This window comes from Artibeus jamaicensis, unplaced genomic scaffold, assembly GCF_021234435.1.
Source record: "Artibeus jamaicensis isolate MK-2021 breed Jamaican fruit bat unplaced genomic scaffold, CSHL_Jam_final scaffold_916, whole genome shotgun sequence".
In the NCBI taxonomy this organism is placed as follows: domain Eukaryota; kingdom Metazoa; phylum Chordata; class Mammalia; order Chiroptera; family Phyllostomidae; genus Artibeus; species Artibeus jamaicensis.
Genome location: NW_026522059.1, coordinates 6,638,910 through 6,658,071, shown reverse-complemented (window position 1 = coordinate 6,658,071; position 19,162 = coordinate 6,638,910). Strand labels below are relative to the sequence as shown.

The window sequence follows — 19,162 nt, the reverse complement described above, 5'->3', positions numbered from 1 at the left end:
AACGATTCCGATTACAGAGTGTTGTAGGCCTCGGGGCTTTAAAGAAAGCGAGAGACTATTCCGCTTGCCACTCAGAGAGGCCGGGACTGCCAGCTCTGCTAAGGGCAGGAAGGCCAGAAAGTACGGAGGGTAGAGTTTTGCTTTTCTCCAAGTTCCTTTCAACGCTATACTTTTATGGCCATCATGAAGATAAATACAAATAAAATACAAACGCATGGCGCTTGCTACGCTCTCAAGAGGTGGTAGGCTCTCTGCAGACAGTAACTCATTAAGTCCCTTCAACGACCCATTTTCACAGGGGAGAAAATGAACGTTCAAAACAGTGAAGAAACCGTACAGGGCAGGGCGAGAAGGCAAACCCCCATCTGCCCCTTTGAAGCCTGTGCCCCTTCCTTTTAGGTCCTGCAGCCTTCCCCACGGGTTTGCTACTTTATAGACTAACGATTTCTCAAGAGACCTGACCTCTGGGGACAGGAGCTGGCACTGCAATGATGACAAAAGGTGTGAGCAGGACCTTGAAACTCCTTTTCCCTTTGCAAGCCTCTCCTTCCCTGGGGCGCTGGAACCTAGGAGTGGTTCCCTGCTGTTTATCTTACCTTAGTTTACTTCTTATCCAGGACAATATACTTTGTTTACAAAAGGATAGAGTCACTGGACCAAAGTGAAACTGTTTGGTGACCTGGCCTGTCCCAGGCTGGCTCGTCCGCCCAGGTCTCTGTTCCGTGTTGCTTGCCCCCTTTCCCTGTAGCTCTCACCCAGGCCTGCCAGCAACCTTGATTTTCCTTTTTTTTTTAAATTTTATTTAGTTATTTTTCAAGTACAGTTTTTTGTCTATTTTTCCCATCCCAGCCTCCCCCGTCCCTTGCTCCCCACCTCCCTCCCATTTCCACCCCCCGACAGGTATATTCTAGAAAGAAAAGGTCCTCATGTGTTTAACTGAGGCCATTGAATTACAGGCTGACCAGCTTACACAGATATTTTAAATATCTCATACATCGCTTGTGGCAAAATCACCTATAATTCTACCAAGTATTTGAGTTAAAAAAAAGTTTTTCAATGAGAGTTGATATTCAGTATTATATTCGTTTCAGGTGTACAGTGTAGTGGTTAGACATTTATGTAACTTACAAAGTGATTCCCCATCTACTAGGTTCTTAATATATAATTATACAACCCGTTGCAACTAACGTTTTCTTGTTACTTTGGAAACAGTAACAGGGTTGGACTGACAGAGGAAAAAAGAAAAACTGAATTTCTTTGACCTACTGGTTTTTCCATTGGGATCAAGTCTTATAAACTTAGCATCTTACAAAATAACAGAGAAAACTGGAGACATCGTACATAGTTCACGTTGTCTGCTTCGTCAGGTACTCACCTTGACCAGAATTGTATATTGCTTTTACAGACTTCTTCACCTTCTGTAAGGCTGTTCTATCTTGGTCTAGTGCCTAAAAGAGAAAAACAGAAGGGGAAAAAGATGCTGAAAAACTCAGTAAGTTAAAAAATAAGTATTCACTTGGAACTACATTGGTTCTGCCAAGTACCGCAGTAGGGGCGAACGGACGTCTTTATCAACAATAAACGGTTTCAGAGGCTGGAAGCACCATGGGCTGACTGGTTGTGTTTTCGGGATAAAGGCAGTCATTCCACAAAGCTCGGTGTTGAGGGAGGTAGATAATGTGGTCACCGGCCAGTTACCATCCTAAGCTACACACAGGAGAGAAAATAAATACAAGACACCCTAGAAATCCTGAGACGGCCACCTCCTTCTCTAGGAGGCTTTTCGAGTGGAGGAAGGAAGGGCAAGCTCCACAACCAAATGACACAGACCCAGGAACAAAGCTCGTCTTATCATAGGAGGGTGATTTCAACCAGAAAGAAAATACTTTGGGTTTGTTAAAAGTAGGAGGGGCCAGAAGAGCTTTTCATAACACTTCTAAATCTGAGGATCTCTTGTAGAGTTAAAAAAAATTTACGACATAGTGACAGTTGCATTTTAAAATTCCACTTATTAAAAAAGCACAGCATGGAAAACGCTACCATGATGCTGGAACTGGACTTCAAATGACACGATCAATCACGACATCAGTCCCCTAGTGTTCTAAGTGGCGGGGAGGGGTGCAGGGGCTTGTCACCGCTGTCCCTAATCCAGGTGATAAGTACACAACGGCATTCGTTCCTCTTGTGAAAACTGTACACTGTCTTGCGTAACGTACATCCCACTCAAAACCAAGTTTTAAAAAAGGCTGTATTCGATACAGATGCACACACACGGCACCCCTCTCTGCCTGCCAGAGATGCACACGCTGGAAACCCCTGGACGCCGCGTCAGGGTTAGGGAGGCACGAGCCGTAACAGCAACAGTAACAACAAGCCTGTGTATGTCAAACTTAAAAACAGTAAACGTGCACACATGACCATTACATCATCTCAACTTCGAAGCTTCAGAGGAGAAGACCGAAGCCCCCTGAGGTTAAGTACTCCTCTCCCTGATGGTCGCACACGGAGTTGAAAGGGGTGAATGATACGGCATCGGGTCCCCCCTTCTCCTGCAAAATGGTCTTTACTGCCACTGTAAACACGTGGCTCAATCAGGTGCTGCACCCCTTCTGTCTCCTGTTCTCTGGACACCAGTGGTTGGCCAGGTGGGCACATGACCCACACTGGGCTCAAGCTCCTTCCTAGGACTTCTGGGCTTAGGGAGAGACGTCACAACATGCAGCGTCCATCTGGCCAGACGGGCCCGCGGCCCAGCAGTGGTCACTTTTCCAGATGTGTGAGAGAACCGGACTAGGCAGAATGACATTACCAGAGGCAAGGTGTGGACAGGGTCCTGGTGGCATCTGCGTCCTTGCCTCCAGCTGTCCTCAAGGCATATGTCACCGCTAACCTTCCTTCAGACTGAGTACATGAGACAACAGCCACGGGTGCATGGTGCTAAGCCAGCTGAAGCTGGGATTCTATCATTTGTAACCCCGACTAAAGTTTGCTGAGTGAGCACGTACCACACCAGGCACAGGCTTGGTACAGAAGACATACGAAGCAGATAAAAATATACCCTTTCCTTGTCTTTTCTCTTTACACTGCATCTTCACAAAACCCCTGTGTTTTCAGATAAGGAAACAGGGTGGGATGACTTCAGTAAATATTTGTACGGAGGGAAGGACGAAGGTAACGATTTACTACCTCACCCAAAGTCACAGACCCAGAAAAGCGCTCAGGCCACACTTCACACTAATCACCAAATGCCAAATCTAACAGGGTGCTGGCATAGAAACCTGTTTTCAAACTGTAAGTCTAACACTGTTTCCACATTACGTCACATCTGCGTCCTACCTGTACCTCTATTTAATTTTTATTTTTATTTAAATTCACTCATCTTGTTTATGTACACACACATAAAGAGCTACCATAAATGGATAACCAGGATCACTAACCATGAACAGAAGACACCCTAGAGATGGCTATGAATCCCTAACTATGTAACTGCTGATCAAATCATGTCACAGCACAGTAGAGATCCCGCGTGTCACATTGAAGCAAACCGTAGTTCACGAGACGGTTTCAGGGAAGAGACCAAGCTGAAGTTATTTCAAAGATCCGAGATTGGTACTTCAGGAAAAAAGAGGAATGACAACAACATTTTAACAAATGCTTATTGTTAACCATCAAGGGTGCCAGGATTTACCTAGGTTTTCTCAATTCTCACACCCTCTGAAACAAGAACTACGACCCAGTTCATTTGCTGAGATGAGGAAACTGGCTTCGAAAGTGTGACCTTCCCGGTGTGGCAGGGCTGTGACCCGACAACTGAACGGAGCTCCTGACCACAACCCGGCCCTGTGTGGCGCTGGCACCTGCGATGATTGGGACAAAAGAGAGTCCCGTAGACAAATTCGGGCTAAAAAATTACGAGACCCTGAGGTTGCCAGGGGTGTGGGAGGGAAAGAAAGAAATGCAAATGTGTGAATGAGCACAGATTTGAGAGGTCAAACCCATCCTTTGGTGGCCTGCTTTTGTGGCAAAACATTTAAAAATAACTCTAAGGTCATCACTTCTTTTTTATAGATACATTGTTGCGGGGGGGGGGGCACAGTTTCCTGCTGAAAAGCCCTGGGCCTTCGAGAAGGAGCAGTAAGGTAGCCAAGTGTCACCCACCAAGTAAGAGAAAGAGACCCCACCTCTGCGTTCCAACCACGTCCTTTATCTAGAAGGCACGCCCACGTCTCCCCTGAACAGTCCCTTAATTAGTTTTGGGAAAGGAGAAGATCTACTTCTGGAAGAGAAGAGCCTGTCAGTTCAGCTCCGGGGAGGGACGGTCACACCAGGATGGGTCTAAGGGGACTTGATGAATGGGCACCAGTGTCCACACGCCGTTAAGAGCTACTGACTGCCAATGACAAAGGGCTGTGGAAGAGCTCGGCCGTGACATTTCATGAGACGTTTTATGAGCTATCTGCTACCCTCCTTTTTTTTTCCTGGGAACAGTCTCAGAATTTATGTTGCATTTTTACCAACTCATCTATAAACTAATAGGGTGTCAAGTTCACACACTTACTTTCAAAGATTAGAAACATCCGCCTTTGACAGCTCCAGTCACACTTAAGGCTGAGCGACACGTCTCTTTCTACACCCTGGTTTTTGGCCACTGGCAGAAGCAGCCAAGGAAAATGCGCTTGGAAGGGCTCCGCGTGTAAGAGAGCCCGGGGACACTGTCACTCAGTCAGACAGGACTCCCTCGCGTGTCTAAACATGCGGCAAATGTCTAAATATGCAGCAAAGCGCCATCCCCTCAGCCGCCAGACAAGCAACACCTGCAGTGACAGTCTTCGAAATGCTGCGTACGTGAACTTCAACAAGGGCTAAGAGAGAAGTGGCTTAGATCTCTCAGCTCATTAAAGGTATGTTACAATGGCTGAACAATTCAAAATAGAGTGTGTGTGTGTGTGTGTGTGTGTGTGTGTGTGTGTGTGTGTGAGAGAGAGAGAGAGAGAGAGAGACAGAGACAGGGAGGATGAATTAATAAATAAATCAAGGAGAATACGCTTATCTCTAATAACAGAATGGTGTTTTGCAAGACAAGAACGTCACATTTTCTCCACCACTAAAGAACAGAGACATTAACCTAGAAACGCACTCCAGCTGGGACGAGGGCACTTCTGCCTTTTACTTCATGCACAGTCCTGACAAGTCTGGGCACCTGAACAGGCAGAAAAGACAGGGAGGGACTGCTGGGGAAACCCCGTGCCGACAGAGGCACTATGTGAGAGCCGGCAGCCAGAGGACCCAGGGCAGTGATACAGACAGATGTACGGGGGGATGACTCCTCAGGCGCCTGAGGCCTCGATGTCCTAGGGGCGCACAGGAACCCAGCCGTGCTTGCTCCCACCCCAGGGCACTCGCACCAGCTGCTCCTCCGCCTGGCACTCTCTTCCCCGGGCTCTTCCCATGACCAGCTCTTTCTCCCTGCACAGGCCTCAGACACAAAGCCCCTTCCTGCCAGTGGCCTTCTACCATCCACCTAGAGCAGCACACCTGCAGCCCACCTGGCTACTCTCTAACCCACCTCACCCTTTCCCCCAAGGCACTAGCACCCCGAAAATGATCCTGTTCCGGACTTGTTCACTTTCGTGATCCTTATCTCCCTCAAAAATCGAGATGCGATTTTTGAAAATAAGCATAAGTCTTAGGAGCTAAACCCTGTGCGTACACTTACGGAGAAAGGAAACAGTGGGTGACAATAAAGTAACAGCACAGAACATCTCAGAGATACGCTGAGGGTCAGACCTCTCACCTGCCTTCCCGAGACGCTGAGAGTTAAATACACCAATGGGTCTGCAGGTAGCCAGCGCCCAGCCCTGCACAGAGGAGGCACTCATAACCTGCTGGCCACCTCTACCCTCACCTCTGAAGGCGCTTCTAAGAGAGAAACTCTTGCAGTGCTTGGAGCAGTCACAGCAAAACGTCTCTGTAACAAGCACTCCTGCTAGCAAAGCGATTTCTTCAATGAAAAGAATTGGCACTCACTTGGAAGAAAAGGAAGTGTTTCTATTTTATTACTTTATAGTTGCACTCAGAGAGGCAATTTTGAAATTGCACTTGAATAGATGCACTTGCCCCATAATCACCGTGAAGCAAATGCTCACCTATGTGTCATTCTTTTCACAAGGAAAGCAAAGGGCAGAGTACTCGGGCCTCCTACTGGTGCAGACGCCGACTGCCTCAGCCTTCAGCTTGTTGAGCAGCACACTGCCTTGCGTTTGGAGAGGCTGGACGCCTGATTCGCATTCTCTGAGGCTGAAACTGATACAAGTTCTCATGCCGCCTCACAGCCAAATCCATAAATTATTTATCCACTGTAAGGCCCCACACATGGTAATGTGTGTGTGTATAATTATCACGTAACTGAGAAATAAACCCAGAAAGTAATCCAATGTGATAACAAAGCACACTGTGAGTAAGGTGCCAGAAGTGAGAATGATGAAATAGGACTATTTCCTCAAAAACAGGAAGGGTCAGACTAACCATGCAAGGGAGTATTTGCTCTGAGGATCATCAAACGTGGGGTTTTGTATCATTCGCTTGCTTAATCACATTAGTAACGGTGCCTGGTGTACACAGAACACTACTCTGCCAGGAACTGGTCTAAGTATGCAAACCAAATACTGCATCTACCTCCCCTTCTCCAGCTGCACGGCTCCCACTTCCACCTGCCAGAGCAAAACAACAACAAAACCTTCACTAGAATAGTAAACAGGAAGCCTGGCACTGCTTTTGATAACAGCAATGAAGGAAGTTATTCATGAAGTATCAATCCGCGCTGGCCTGGGGCTTTACCCACACTTCCCAGACCAACCCACCCTTTACTTTGTCTTTTAGGTGTCCCGATACCCGTGTCTCTTCCCCTGTTCAATCAGCTAACAGTTCTCAAAAGATAATACTGAGGTTTCTTTCTTTGCACAGAAGATGCTCTGTAAGAATTCACTGAATTGAATGAAAGGAAAATGCACACACACACAAACGGAGAAAGAATGAATGAATCCATTGTCCTGAGAGTAAAGCCCAGGTCCTCGCGGTGGCCTGCAAGGCCCCCTGTGACCTGGCCCCGCTGCCCTGACGTTGGTTCCCACACTCTTCACTACTCATGTCTACTCTGCGCCCACAGCTCTTCTGAACCCACCCAGCTCGTTCCCACCTCGGAGCCTCTGCAGTGGCTGACCTCTCTGCTGAAATGCTTTTCTCAGAACTCTCCCTCAGATCTAAAGGGGCCTGGCCTGAGCCTTCTCTCTCTTTCTTCAGCTTTCAGCTCAAATGCTGGAAGCAGAGCCCCTACTAATTCGTGAAGCGGAAGTAGGCGTGGGGCGCTGAGAGTCGTCCCGTGTGACAGATACCCAACACCGGTGTCACGGTGAGGTTCAGCCACAGAGTACCAGCACGGACAACCTGCAGACAGGCAGCAGCAGCTTAGAGGAAGGGAAGCAGAGATGCTATCATTTGTTAGTTTCAAGATTAATATGAATTGAATGAGGCTGCCACACAAGGGAAAATGATCAACCCAAAAAAACTTGAATTTGCATAATGCAGCCAAAAAATGGAAAGTTGACTGCCATCTACGGATACGGGTTTTAAGCCCTTTACCTGTGCTATTTTAGTCTATACGAAGGGTCTTTCAGAGTCGGGTTCTCCTGTGTCCACAACGATTTCATTCAGAAACACTTCCAGTGCTCTGCTCTATCTATGTCTGATGGCTGCTTGGAGGAAAATTTAACCCACTACAGCAAAGGCCTGGAGATGCTAAACTACTAACTAAGGTTGGGCCCCACTTGAGAAGTCACTTCACAGTTCAGGTCTGCAGCCACCATTCCATGGACCACCTTCAGAAATAGAGCCTGAACATTCTAAGGACCGAGTCCATCCGAGTCCCTCCGAGTCCATCCAGGCAAGAAAATAGCACCAACCTATCGCTGAGCCACAGAAAAGGTGCTGCAGAAACGAGGAACTCACGAGAGCCCACTCTCGTGTGTCTGCAGGACCTACCCGTGGGGGGTGCCCTCATCTCGGGGGCAGGAACCCCGCTGAGCCCAGAGCAGGGGCGCAGTCAACACCACCAGTCCAATGAACCTGCCTCTAAGTGAAGTGTCTAGAATTAAAGGTGTCAAAAACAAGATGAGTAGAAAATGCTGCAGTTCACTGCTCACACGCTATTCACTTTAAAAACCCAGTGTTCGTTCCTATCGCTTGAAGGAAGCGCCATCCTAACTAAGATCAACACGGCAACATGAATGCGTATTTCTGACTTGGGCGACTCGTGCAGAAATGTTTCCTCATCTCCAAGGCTCACCCTGCCTTTCCAAAGTCAGCTGCATCTACGAGGCATCAGTGATGAGGGCCGAGGGCCGGGATGAAGCACGCTGCCCTCAGTGAGCCACCCTGCAGCTGCAGAGGAAGCCTTCCAGAGAGAGGTCCACGGGAAACGCAGGCGGAGCACGTGGCCTGGGGTGCAGGGCCTGTCTACCCTGTACGGTGCCCCCTTCCAGGGGCAGGGGCAGGCCCAGAGAGGAAGTCACTGCCCTGAGAGAGAAGGCGGAGGCCGCTTTCATATTCAATACTCTTTCTGCTAAACCGCTGCCTCTTGCACTGGGAACAGAGGAAGTGGAGCGCTCACGAGCCCTGAGTGAAGCCTGCCTGCACAAAGAAGCTTCCACGGGTTCTGTGATGAGACCCCACCTGTCTCTAGGGGCTGAGCCTTGCTTTCCTCTGTGACGCTCGTGCTCTGCACGTGGAAGGCTGGAACCCTCGCTGGCCCCACGCCCACTGGCACCAGTCACCACCGGGAGACCACGGGTCTACGAGGGCACCAATGTTCTGCATCCACCAGCACTCGTTCACAGGTGTTTACCCGCCCCAACCCCTGACTTGGAAGAAGCAGAGCCTGGTCGGGGAGCCAGGTGCCACCTGGAGACGTGTGCTGCCAGAGCTGAGAGCATGGACACTGAGGCCCAGAGACCTGGCATCAACCACTTGCTGCTTGGCTCCGTGTGACCACGGTCAACGCAGTCACTCCCTCCGATCCTCACGCCTTCCTCTCACAGCACCCGGCACAGACAAGAGGTTCCTTCTTCTCTTCCTTTCCCTCACTGTCCTCGGACTTTTACACGGACTGGCTCTCGCCTCCCTTCTCCCGCTTTTGATGTTGAGGATAAAAATGGCATGGATGTGGCTTCTATGTAGAATCTATCTTACTGTTCACAGTAACCCCAAGCAGGTCCTGTTACCTGCATTTTACAAAGAGGTTACAGCCAGTCAGAGACGGAGTGAAGGTTCAACCGGAGCCTCCCTGACCCAAAGGCCTGCCTTCAGAAGCCTCATGCTCTCCAGCCTTCCGACCAGACACAGTGGGGGCCAGAGGAAGGGGCGCCTCCAAGGAAACCAAAGCAGCTCAGGACTCAGGAGCCAGGCAACCCAACCCCTTCGGAGTCCTCTACCCCCTCAATGCAGGGGTCCTCTGTGAAGGAGCACTTTGCTTGAGAATCCAGAGGAGCTCTTTAAGGAGGGGGTGGGGGGACAAAAAGCAAAGTGGGGAGAAGTCGCTGGGGCTGCCCACCTACCACCTCGCACTGGTCCCTCGGCTAACTCCTCTGCTTGGGCTGGTGGGTGTCGGTCAAAACCACCAGGAAGCTTAGCTTGGTCCCGGTGCACCCTGGGAAGGCCAGCATCACAGACTTCCCCACTGAGAACCACAGACTGGACACTGGGCATCGTGTGCACGGAAACTGATTGCTGGCATGTGCACCCGCACGCAGAAAACAGGGTTAACATTAATAACTAATCTCAGTAACACTCGGGGATGCACGGGCTTGCAAAAGTTTCTGGGAACACTTTAAAATGTCAGCGACTTATTGAAAAACACTCCTGAGGGTGACTGGTAGAAAAGTCCTTAAAAAAATTGGCTGGCTTATCCTTGGGGGTCAGCAAAGGAAACAGGAGCTAATCTTAAGGAGAGAGCTAAGCCCTGGCCAATGTGGCCCAGTTGGTTAGAGCATCGTCCTGTAACCAGAAGGTTGCGGGTTTGATCCCTGGTCCAGCCGCATATGGGAGGCAACTGATGGATGCTTCTCTTTTGCATTGATGAAGCCTTTTTGCAGATGAAGCCTGTCCCTACCTCTAGATTCCCCCTTTTCTGACATTGATGTTTCTCTCCCCATTCTCCTCTCTCAAAAAGAGAAGCAATGAAAAAATGTCCTTGAGGAAGGATAAGGGTTTTTAATTTTTAAAAAAGGGGTGGGGCTTAGCTTCTCTACCTGGTATTTCTGACCCAGCTCTAGCCCACAGAAAGGGCTCTCAAGTGTCTAGTCCTTGCTGAGAAATGGGAGGCGGGTGGAGAGGAGCGCCCCCAGACAGGGCCTGGCCATCCATAACCATCTCTGGCACTCGGATGCCAAGGTCCACGCTGGATGAGGAGATACCTGGCAAAGACGAGGCACTTTCCTTCTTCAAGGTGGGGAGAAAAAAAATCAAACAAGTATACACCAGCACTTCTAAGGAGAGATGTGCATGGTGCCTGAAGCCTCGAGGGGACCAGGTGCCTGAAGCAAGCAGCCACGTGGGAGAACCAGAGAGGCACTGGAGCCGGGTCACGCTGGATGGAGAGGCCACGGTCACGCTGGACAGAGAGGCCACGGTCACACTGGAAGGAGAGGCCACGGGCGGAGTCTGGGTTTTATTCCGAAGGCAGTGGTAGGTTGAGGACAGAGCCAGTGGGGTTTCAGAAGAACCAGGTGATTAGTCCTGACCTTCGAAATAACGACTGATGTGTTGGCAATGGCAAGAACAAGGCTGGAAAGGGAAGAGCCAGTAAGCTGGGTATTTCGAAAACAGAACTTCCCTTTAAGTACTTCTGTTGTGGCTCAATCGACTTCCTCCTCCAGGACCACACCCCGAACTTCAGGCTTCCTGCTAAAAGACGCCTGTCCCCTCCACACCCGTTCAGCACCTCAGTAGATGGCACTGAGAAGCTCGGCCAGGCCCCCTCTGTCAGCTGCCCTGCCGAGCTGTCCGTGGTCGCCCTCCAGGCCAGTGCCAGAGCAGCCCTCCCGTCTGTCCAGAATCCAGACCACGGCAGATGAAGCCTGTCCCCACCTCGCCCCGCTGCTCTCAGACCACCTTCCGCGGACGCCCACTCACGTCCCCCGACCTTTCCCTTTACCTGCTAGTGAGCGGTGCCCAACACGCCTAGGCCCCTTCCGAGTTCTGCTGCTCCGGAAATGCTAATTTCAATAGCTAGAATTCGCTTTTCTCAAAAATATTTCTATGTTTTGCCTCTTTTTCACCATCTCCTTAATAGTCTTACAAGACTTGGGCTCAACCTTCACGACTGGGTTTTATCACGTCTTCAGCAAAACCTTCCCCTTCCCGCTGCAGAAGTCTCTCTCTCCACCCCCCACTGCTACGCCACTGCTCACCAGACTGACTTTTTTCTGACACTTCTACCTCCAACCAATGGCAGCCATTAATCTACAATACTACACAAGTATCCACTTCCTTTCGCCGCTCACAGAGCCAGCTTCCCGAGCCCTCCCCAGGGTTGCACTGTGGCCGGGACACCTTGATGGTCACTGTGCACAGACAGAACCTCAAGCACAATTGGGGTCAAGGGCATCTCCACCCGACTCTGCCTCTCAGACCACTTGGGTCCCCAGATTCCTGATCGGTAAATTTGAAAAACTGGACCAATCTGCAGTCTCTCCTGGCTCTGATCTTGTAAAAAATCAAAAGCTCTTCATGTCTTAGAGACACTACGTGCACTAATTCAACTAACTCAGCAGGGAGATTCTGTTCTCAGGGGAAGACACTGTCGTGTTTTGAAAGCAGCGCAGTCGGCATCCACAGTGAAAGGCCCCAGGGAAGGACCTTACATTTCGGGTCTCTATGCAAAGAGGGGAAACCTCAGCACTGGCCTCGGAGTCTAATTCCAGCCGTTTCTGTACCCATTCTGTACCTGCTCGGTCCTCCAAGACGTGTTTTGAAAAGTTCACCTTGAAGTTTGTACTCAGAGACTCTATCAAGCACAGACGACAGGCACGAAGAGTTGCCTTTTCTTTGATGAAGAAACTGAGACAGAGCCAGTGTCCAGGGCCAACACACTGGTGAGTGGCTAAAGCAGGCTTTTCACCCCAAAATGTCTAGCTCCTGCCGCATCTGAGGGCCTCTGCACTTACAACACGCATTTCCTCCCGCTCCTTGTCATGCCCAAGTCTGCCCTGCACTTGGCTGTCAGCGCCCCACCTTCTGAGGAGGGAGGCCAGAAGAGAAAACAAGTCATCACCCACCAGTGACGTCTCTGTCCCGGCTGAGCCGAGACCTCTCGTGTGTCTCCAAAGTAAACATCAGAGCGGCTGACCGCTGATCTGGCCATCATTAAGTAATGCCTTTTATTAAGACAGACAGACCTCACTCGACAGAGGAGACCAAGAAAAAACCCCAGTTACCCATTTGCATGAAGATGACTAAAAACGAGGAATTGTGTCTCATGAAAAACATGATCGTTGAAAAGACTGATTTACGATTTAAAAACAATGAAATGAGTTAAAGTGGCATTTCCTATACTGTGATTTGTAGCAAACTGATTTTGAGAAATGCTGGCCAAGTACACTGGGGAAAAAGAGGCTGGGACAAATGAGAAAACACATTATAGGCTAACTGTACCATCCTTCTGGGTACTTACCATACATCAGAATATAAAGAGATGGGGATATAACCCAGCAATTCTCAACTAAGGCAATTTAAATGATTAATTAAACTCAGAATACTTTTTTTGTCCCTACAGAATAATGTCGAGACATCGACACAGAAAACTGTGTTTTTAAAAAATCTAACAGTTAATCCTCAAAATATATACTATGTATATCTGTTAAAGAGAACTAATGATTTTCTAATGTCAACAACAGATACTATCAGGAAAAAGATAAATGACTTCAATAAATTTTGAACAAAACCAAGATAAAAGATCTAAGAGGGTAACATAAACAAATTACAACAGCAATGGCATTTGTAATATAAAATTAGTATGTGGAATTCTTGTTTGGCTGGGATAGACAGCCAGAAGAATACAGGTAAAAGAAATTAACATGAAAATTGAAGATAGTAAATAGTAAATGACATGTACTAATCATGTAATTATGAAAATAGCAAAAAATAGTAAATTGAAAATAGTAAATAATAATAATGGTAATATGCAAATAATTTCAATCACACTGAACATTTTTAAATTCCAACTAAAACAAGTCTGAGGTATCTTTTCATCCTTTCTAAAGCTGTTAAAGTAGGAAAAGAAAAACAAGGAATGGAGAAGTTTTCAAGAAACAGTAATGATCCACAGAAAGGAAAAACTGTATCCAAGTCACAAAACTAGTCCTTCATTTACTCCTGGTAACTATCAAAAATACCCCCCTCCTTCAATAAGAAACAAAAAACGAGACACTCTAAAACACAGTACCAGGTGTTACAGTATAAAAAGAAACCTAAATGTGCTAATAGAACTGGCGAAGTCAAACAGGAGACAAATAGTAGGAGGGCTTAGCTATGGCCTCTAAAAATTACGTATGCAATTTTAGGAAGGGTAAGAACTGGAAGTTAAGAAAGGTCTTTCATGTGGTATGTGCAAGTACTATAAAATACCTTTAGAATGTAAAAGTACATATATGATAAAGATGCAGATTACCCAGAAATGTCAAGTTTAGAGAGATACACAGGGATGCTGAAAAGTAGTTGCTAGCTAGGACTGTTATGAGCAGGGCATTTTTATCTTTTAAAATAATTCCCTTATACAGTATCATAAGGATTTAGTATTAAAATGTTTATAGCCTTTTAAGAGTGTCAAGTAATACAATCAATGTCTGCTTTTTTCCCAGCCGTTGCTAGAGAGACAACAAGATGTTACCTTTCATTAAAAAAACGAGGAAGAAATAGTACATATTCTCAGTGATTTCCTTGTTGCCTTGTGAACTGTACATTTAAAAATTAGTAGAATACTGTGTTCCCAGAGCTCCTGTCTGGGGCCGGAGAGAAAACTGTAATCACAGCAATTACCTTGCGAACCTCTAATTTCTGTTGTAGTTCTAACAGTCGGCGGGGCTCACCCACCCACAAGTACCACGGCTTTTTCATCATGAAGCAATTTCAGTTCCATTCTTAGGAAAATAATAATTATAGGTACAACGAGATATTTAAAGATCAAAAAAAAAAGTCATGAAAACACCATTTCTGTGTTATATCATAATGAGAGTTCCTTAAGAGAATTAAAACCTAGACCAGCAAGGAGATTCCTGAGTCACATCTTTTCATGATCTTTAGCATGTGTGAGGAATTTGCTCCTCTTTTCTACCAGAACAGTTTTTGCTTGTGAACAGATTAGGAATCACGGAGCCAGAGTCAGCCTTTTAGTTTCTACCAGCTCTGAGGTTCTAGAATGCCCTGCCAAACCTGTATGTCTGGGTCTTGGCCCCATGATTCAAAACACAGTACTGATGGCGCTTAGTCATTTTGGCTTAATCGCATCAATTTATCTAAAATGGAGAATCATGTAATTGCTGATTAGATGCTGGGATTTTAAATGGTGGCTTAGAGCACGGGATTGGGAGTTCTGCTACTAACAACATAACAAGGCCCAGTTCCTTAACCCAGCTGTGCCTCGGTAACCCGGTTCAGCGTTACGTGGATTAAGTGAAGTAACCATGTAAAGGAAGAGTTCAGAATGGTGCTTGCAGGAGAGGCAACTCTCTACAAACATCTAACTAGAGTTTGCAGGGGCAGGTACAGTTCCCAAGAGGTATGGAGTTAGCAAGAATCATTCTGCATCACTGGCGGTAATCCTGTGGAAGGAAAAGGAAAGGGATGTGTAGCTGTAAAACCTTCCACTCTCCAGACCGGTCATCTCCCCAGAATGTGCACACCAGTCCACGGTCGTGTGGGAATAAGAGTATTTGAGCTACTCTGTGTCATTTTTATGTTTTATACTTACACAGTGTTAGTACAGAAGAATATATATATGTGTGCATGGATATATATGCACATGAAATGCATGCTCAAAAAGGTTTTACAAATGAGACACACAAAGCCACTGCTATTAATAAACACTAGGGTTTACTTCCTTCGACTGTGAACGGCACTGTGGGAAACGTAGTTTCAGAAGAAGGAATGCAGCCCAGGGGCCCTCTGCCACCTGTGCACAGAGATGAAGGCACTGTGGTCCAGGGCTTGGAGGGATGCTGACATGAACGCCGTGGGTTTTTCTGCAGCAGCGGCACCCCGTCTGCAACCATCCTCCTCGCGGCTGTGGGATGGCGCCATGTGACGTTAATGCCATCCCACAAATAAAACGACACGTGTTTTCTTCTTACTTTTACTATTTTGCATCTGATTTGCCCAACTGCCCAAATGTTACAGTCTTTCCTCTCCAAGGACATGAAGGCTCATAGAGACCAGGTGACTTCTTCCTAAGCCCACGTGGGTAAGAAATATTTTCTCACAACTCATGTCTCCCAAATCAAAATTTACCATGTAAAAAAATCATTCTGTTCACAGGTGTTCCGTGACCTTAAAGGTGTGTCATTGATAAAAGCAAATAAAAATAGGCATTTCTCCCCAATCAGGGGTCTCCTACAAGAAGATGTGTAGAACATCTGCTTTACTGGCAAAAAAAACAAAAACAAAAACAAAAAACCTTCAGGTAATTTCGGTTTTGGTTAACATAATCCTAAGCAAATTAAAAATAAAAATTTTAAACTGCACCCATAACTCATGACTCACCAATGTTTTCTATCTCGACCTCCCATCCTTTTCCATGGACATGACTTCTGTGTAACTACTGGGTGTTTTGCATCATGCAATGGGCATGTCCACGCCCCCCCACTGTGACCCCCGCTGTGACCCCTCCCACGGCTGCCCAGCCTTCTGTCACTCTGGTGGGGCAGCTGTCTCCTAGACATTCCCATCATGGAGAGTTAATGGAATGCCCAGTTTTGCTTTTTTTTTTACTTTCATAAATAAAAGTATTTATTTTTAAGATTGCCTTTTCATCATGGTTGTCAAAAAATCTAGTTTCTTTGAAATTAATTTCAAGTTGCAGATGTTTCCAAACATGATGACAAAGTATTAGCGGTGCTAAGGGTAACTTTTAATGTATTAATAGTTCATATGCCCCTAAGTCACAACACTGACAAACCGGTCTTCGGTTTCTGACTTCTAAAAAGCTGTCACACGCCAGACATGTCACAAAGACCTAACTAATCCTCTTGCAAATGAAGTTTGAGTACACCAAAGGATAGTGGTTAACTCGAAGTGTAGGCGTCTTAAAGGTACACTGGTTAAATGTGGACCACCATCCTCCACTCTAACCTCCCCCCCAATCCCCGTCTCATGCCCCCCCACCCCAGTTTCTAACTCACACACACATAATGGCTGGTCCTTAACATGCGCCCTTTCAAACACAGCTCCCTAGAGACGGCCAATTCAGACGGAATGTCTGTCTCATTAGCATGGGAACACTCACAGGCCTAGGACCTATTGCCTGAGGTCCTAGGAGAACAGGAGGGAGCTGGCTCTGAGGCACAAACGAACGGTATGCCCCACTGGGCGCTGTCTGTTGTAAAGGTAAACATTCTCCTTTACAGGAGCTGAGGTTTCCTACGAGTCAAAAACCTCTGAATTAAGTGTTCTATAAACCTTTGAAATGAAGTCTTATTTCCTTAAAGATGCACATCAGCATTTCAGAAATGCTTTCCTCAAATAGGTGTCAAGTTTCATTGCTGTTCTATCGGACGAGTCCCTTTGTAAATGATCACCCCCCCCCCCCAACACCCAGACTGTTGTACACCAGGGTGGCTGGAGGTGAGACGGAGCTACACGGTACTCTAACAACTTCAGTCTCCACTCTTCAAATTCATGCATCTGACACACATCCCCTGGGAATAAAGGGTCACAGTCAAGAGCCACAGGGATGACTCCTGACCGTACTTCAATCACATTTATGAAGCAGCCAGATATGAAACATTTTGATGTGAAGGCTTCCCTGTGACACGACATCTGGGGTCAGTCTGCCACGGCAAAAAGCCTTCGCCCAGCAGTGACGCATGGGGTGCATTTTTTTAAATATTAAAGAAAGAAATACAGCTTGAAGGCAGGAAAAGGGAAATTCAACATCTCAATAAAAACATATAAAGCCTTTTATTAAATTACATCTTGTGCATTGAGTTATATTGTGAAGCGGGGGATAAATTTCCTTTGAATGGTTCTCTAACATACTGCTGGGAGGAAAATTAAAGGAATATTAATGGCTTAAGAAGTGGTTTTCACTTCAAATACCAATTAAAAAAAATAATAGAGCCAGAGCACTCTAAGGGAGGATCTCGGCTCACAACTGGAAATTTTAGAAAAACGAAGTGAATCGTTTCCCAATGTCCATGCTGATGCTCCAGTGAAGTAACACGTTCATGGGCACTCGGCACACGGGCCAAGCCCAGGGCGGTGACTGTGACGTCGGCCGTCCAGGGAAAGACCCCCTCTGTACACGTTCTAGCTGCTGTGGTGCCGCTTAGCACAGTGCCGAGTGACACTGTGCTCTCGGGGGGCCCCAGACCCCCCCCCGTGACCCCACTCCCCAGTAGTGAACAAAGAGCCCCCGCACCATCCTGTGACAAGACCCCCTACAGACACACGCGTGTTCCAACCCGGTCCTGGTCACACCACAGTGAGCCCCACACCCAGTCCGCTCACGTTTCACACGGCGTGACTCTGGAGGACTTGGCCTGAGGAGCACTATCCGATACTTCCCAATGAATATTTCATCCACGAGCGTTCTCATCTGACAGACAGACGTGTGCTCAAGGACAGGTGTGAGGGCCTTCCCGTATGCAGAGCACCCTTAAATCTGAGAACTGCTCACTTAGATCCGCGTCGCCCCAAATCTGCGCCAACTGGCCTAACTAATGCTGTGAGAAAAAGGGACCGACGGTCGGTAAGTCTGAGAAATGCCCTGCACTACTTCCCCCTGGAAAGATGCATGGAGTGTGAACGTCTTTAAAGCCCGTGAGCTGCCTGTCTTGAAAAATGAACTGTTTCACACAGTGTTCCCCAACTTACGTGGCCTCCGAAGCACACGTCCCACCTCTACCCTAGCAGCTCAGCTCGAGTTCTCTACATCACACACTCTGGGGAGCCCAGACTTGCACCCCAGAGTTCCGGAGTACCCGTTATAATTTCTATCGGGGGAGCAAATGGGTGACTCCCCACTTGCATGAGCTTCTGTAAAAAAAATACGGTCAGCTTAGTATCTTGAGTAAATATATAAATTAGCTTTCTAAACATTTCAAACTTGGGAAATGTAAATTAAAAATGCTGGTCGAGCCGAACTCCCTTTTCTCAGTGACAACAAGGAGCGGGGCCCATGGGGGATGTGCCTGTTAGGATCTCCAGCTGCCACGGGACCGGTCGGTCCCCAGGGACATGCCGTTTCCTGCGGATCCTACCCGAGCTCTGAGCAACGGCTGCCTGACAGGAGACGTCCAGGCAGTCTGCCCACCCTCCCTCCACCTGCTTTCTGAAGCTCACGGCTCAGACCGTTTGCCGGGGTCCATCGCTGCTTACACCACTGCCTGGCAGAATGAATCGTGGAGCGGCCCTCACTCTCGCCCCGTGTTGGGTAAAGTATATGGTCACTCCAGCTGTGCAGCCGTCTCCCACCCCCACGCAAGTCCCGCGGACATATTTTAGCACCTGAGGGTGCTCTTTAGGGCCGTCCCACAGTTTTGTGTGGGCGCTGTGGAAACGAGACGGACACTGAGCCCGGGTGACCTGGGTCCGATTTTGGACTCTGCCTCGGAACGACTTTGTGAGTGCCCACAGGTCCCCCAGTCCCTCTCCGATGCAGGGCGTTCACCCCACTACTTCCCAGAGCCCATGGGAGGACCGGGGATGCAGCGAGTGCCTGGGAAACAGCAGGTGATGGGAGAACGGAGCTCCCTGCGATGGTGGTGCTCTCTCTCTCAGTTACATTCCACTGCAATGCTTCTGGATTCTCGTGAGAGACGTAATGGGTGACTGCTCACTGACTTGTTCATTTCTTCCTTAAAAACACAAAGAAGGTCCAAGCGTCCTTGCCTCAATT

General features: G+C 47.8%; 1 protein-coding gene across 4 annotated transcripts in view; it reads right to left on the bottom strand.

Annotated features, from left to right (window-relative positions):
- The window catches only part of ASAP1 (ArfGAP with SH3 domain, ankyrin repeat and PH domain 1), a 269,663-nt gene that overhangs the window by 110,525 nt on the left and 139,976 nt on the right, over nt 1-19,162 (bottom strand). For all 4 annotated transcript variants that reach the window (XM_053661175.1, XM_053661177.1, XM_053661178.1 and 1 more), the window contains one exon: nt 1,376-1,448. In XM_053661175.1, the coding sequence (XP_053517150.1) occupies nt 1,376-1,448 (73 nt within the window). The remainder of the gene's footprint in view (nt 1-1,375; nt 1,449-19,162) is intronic.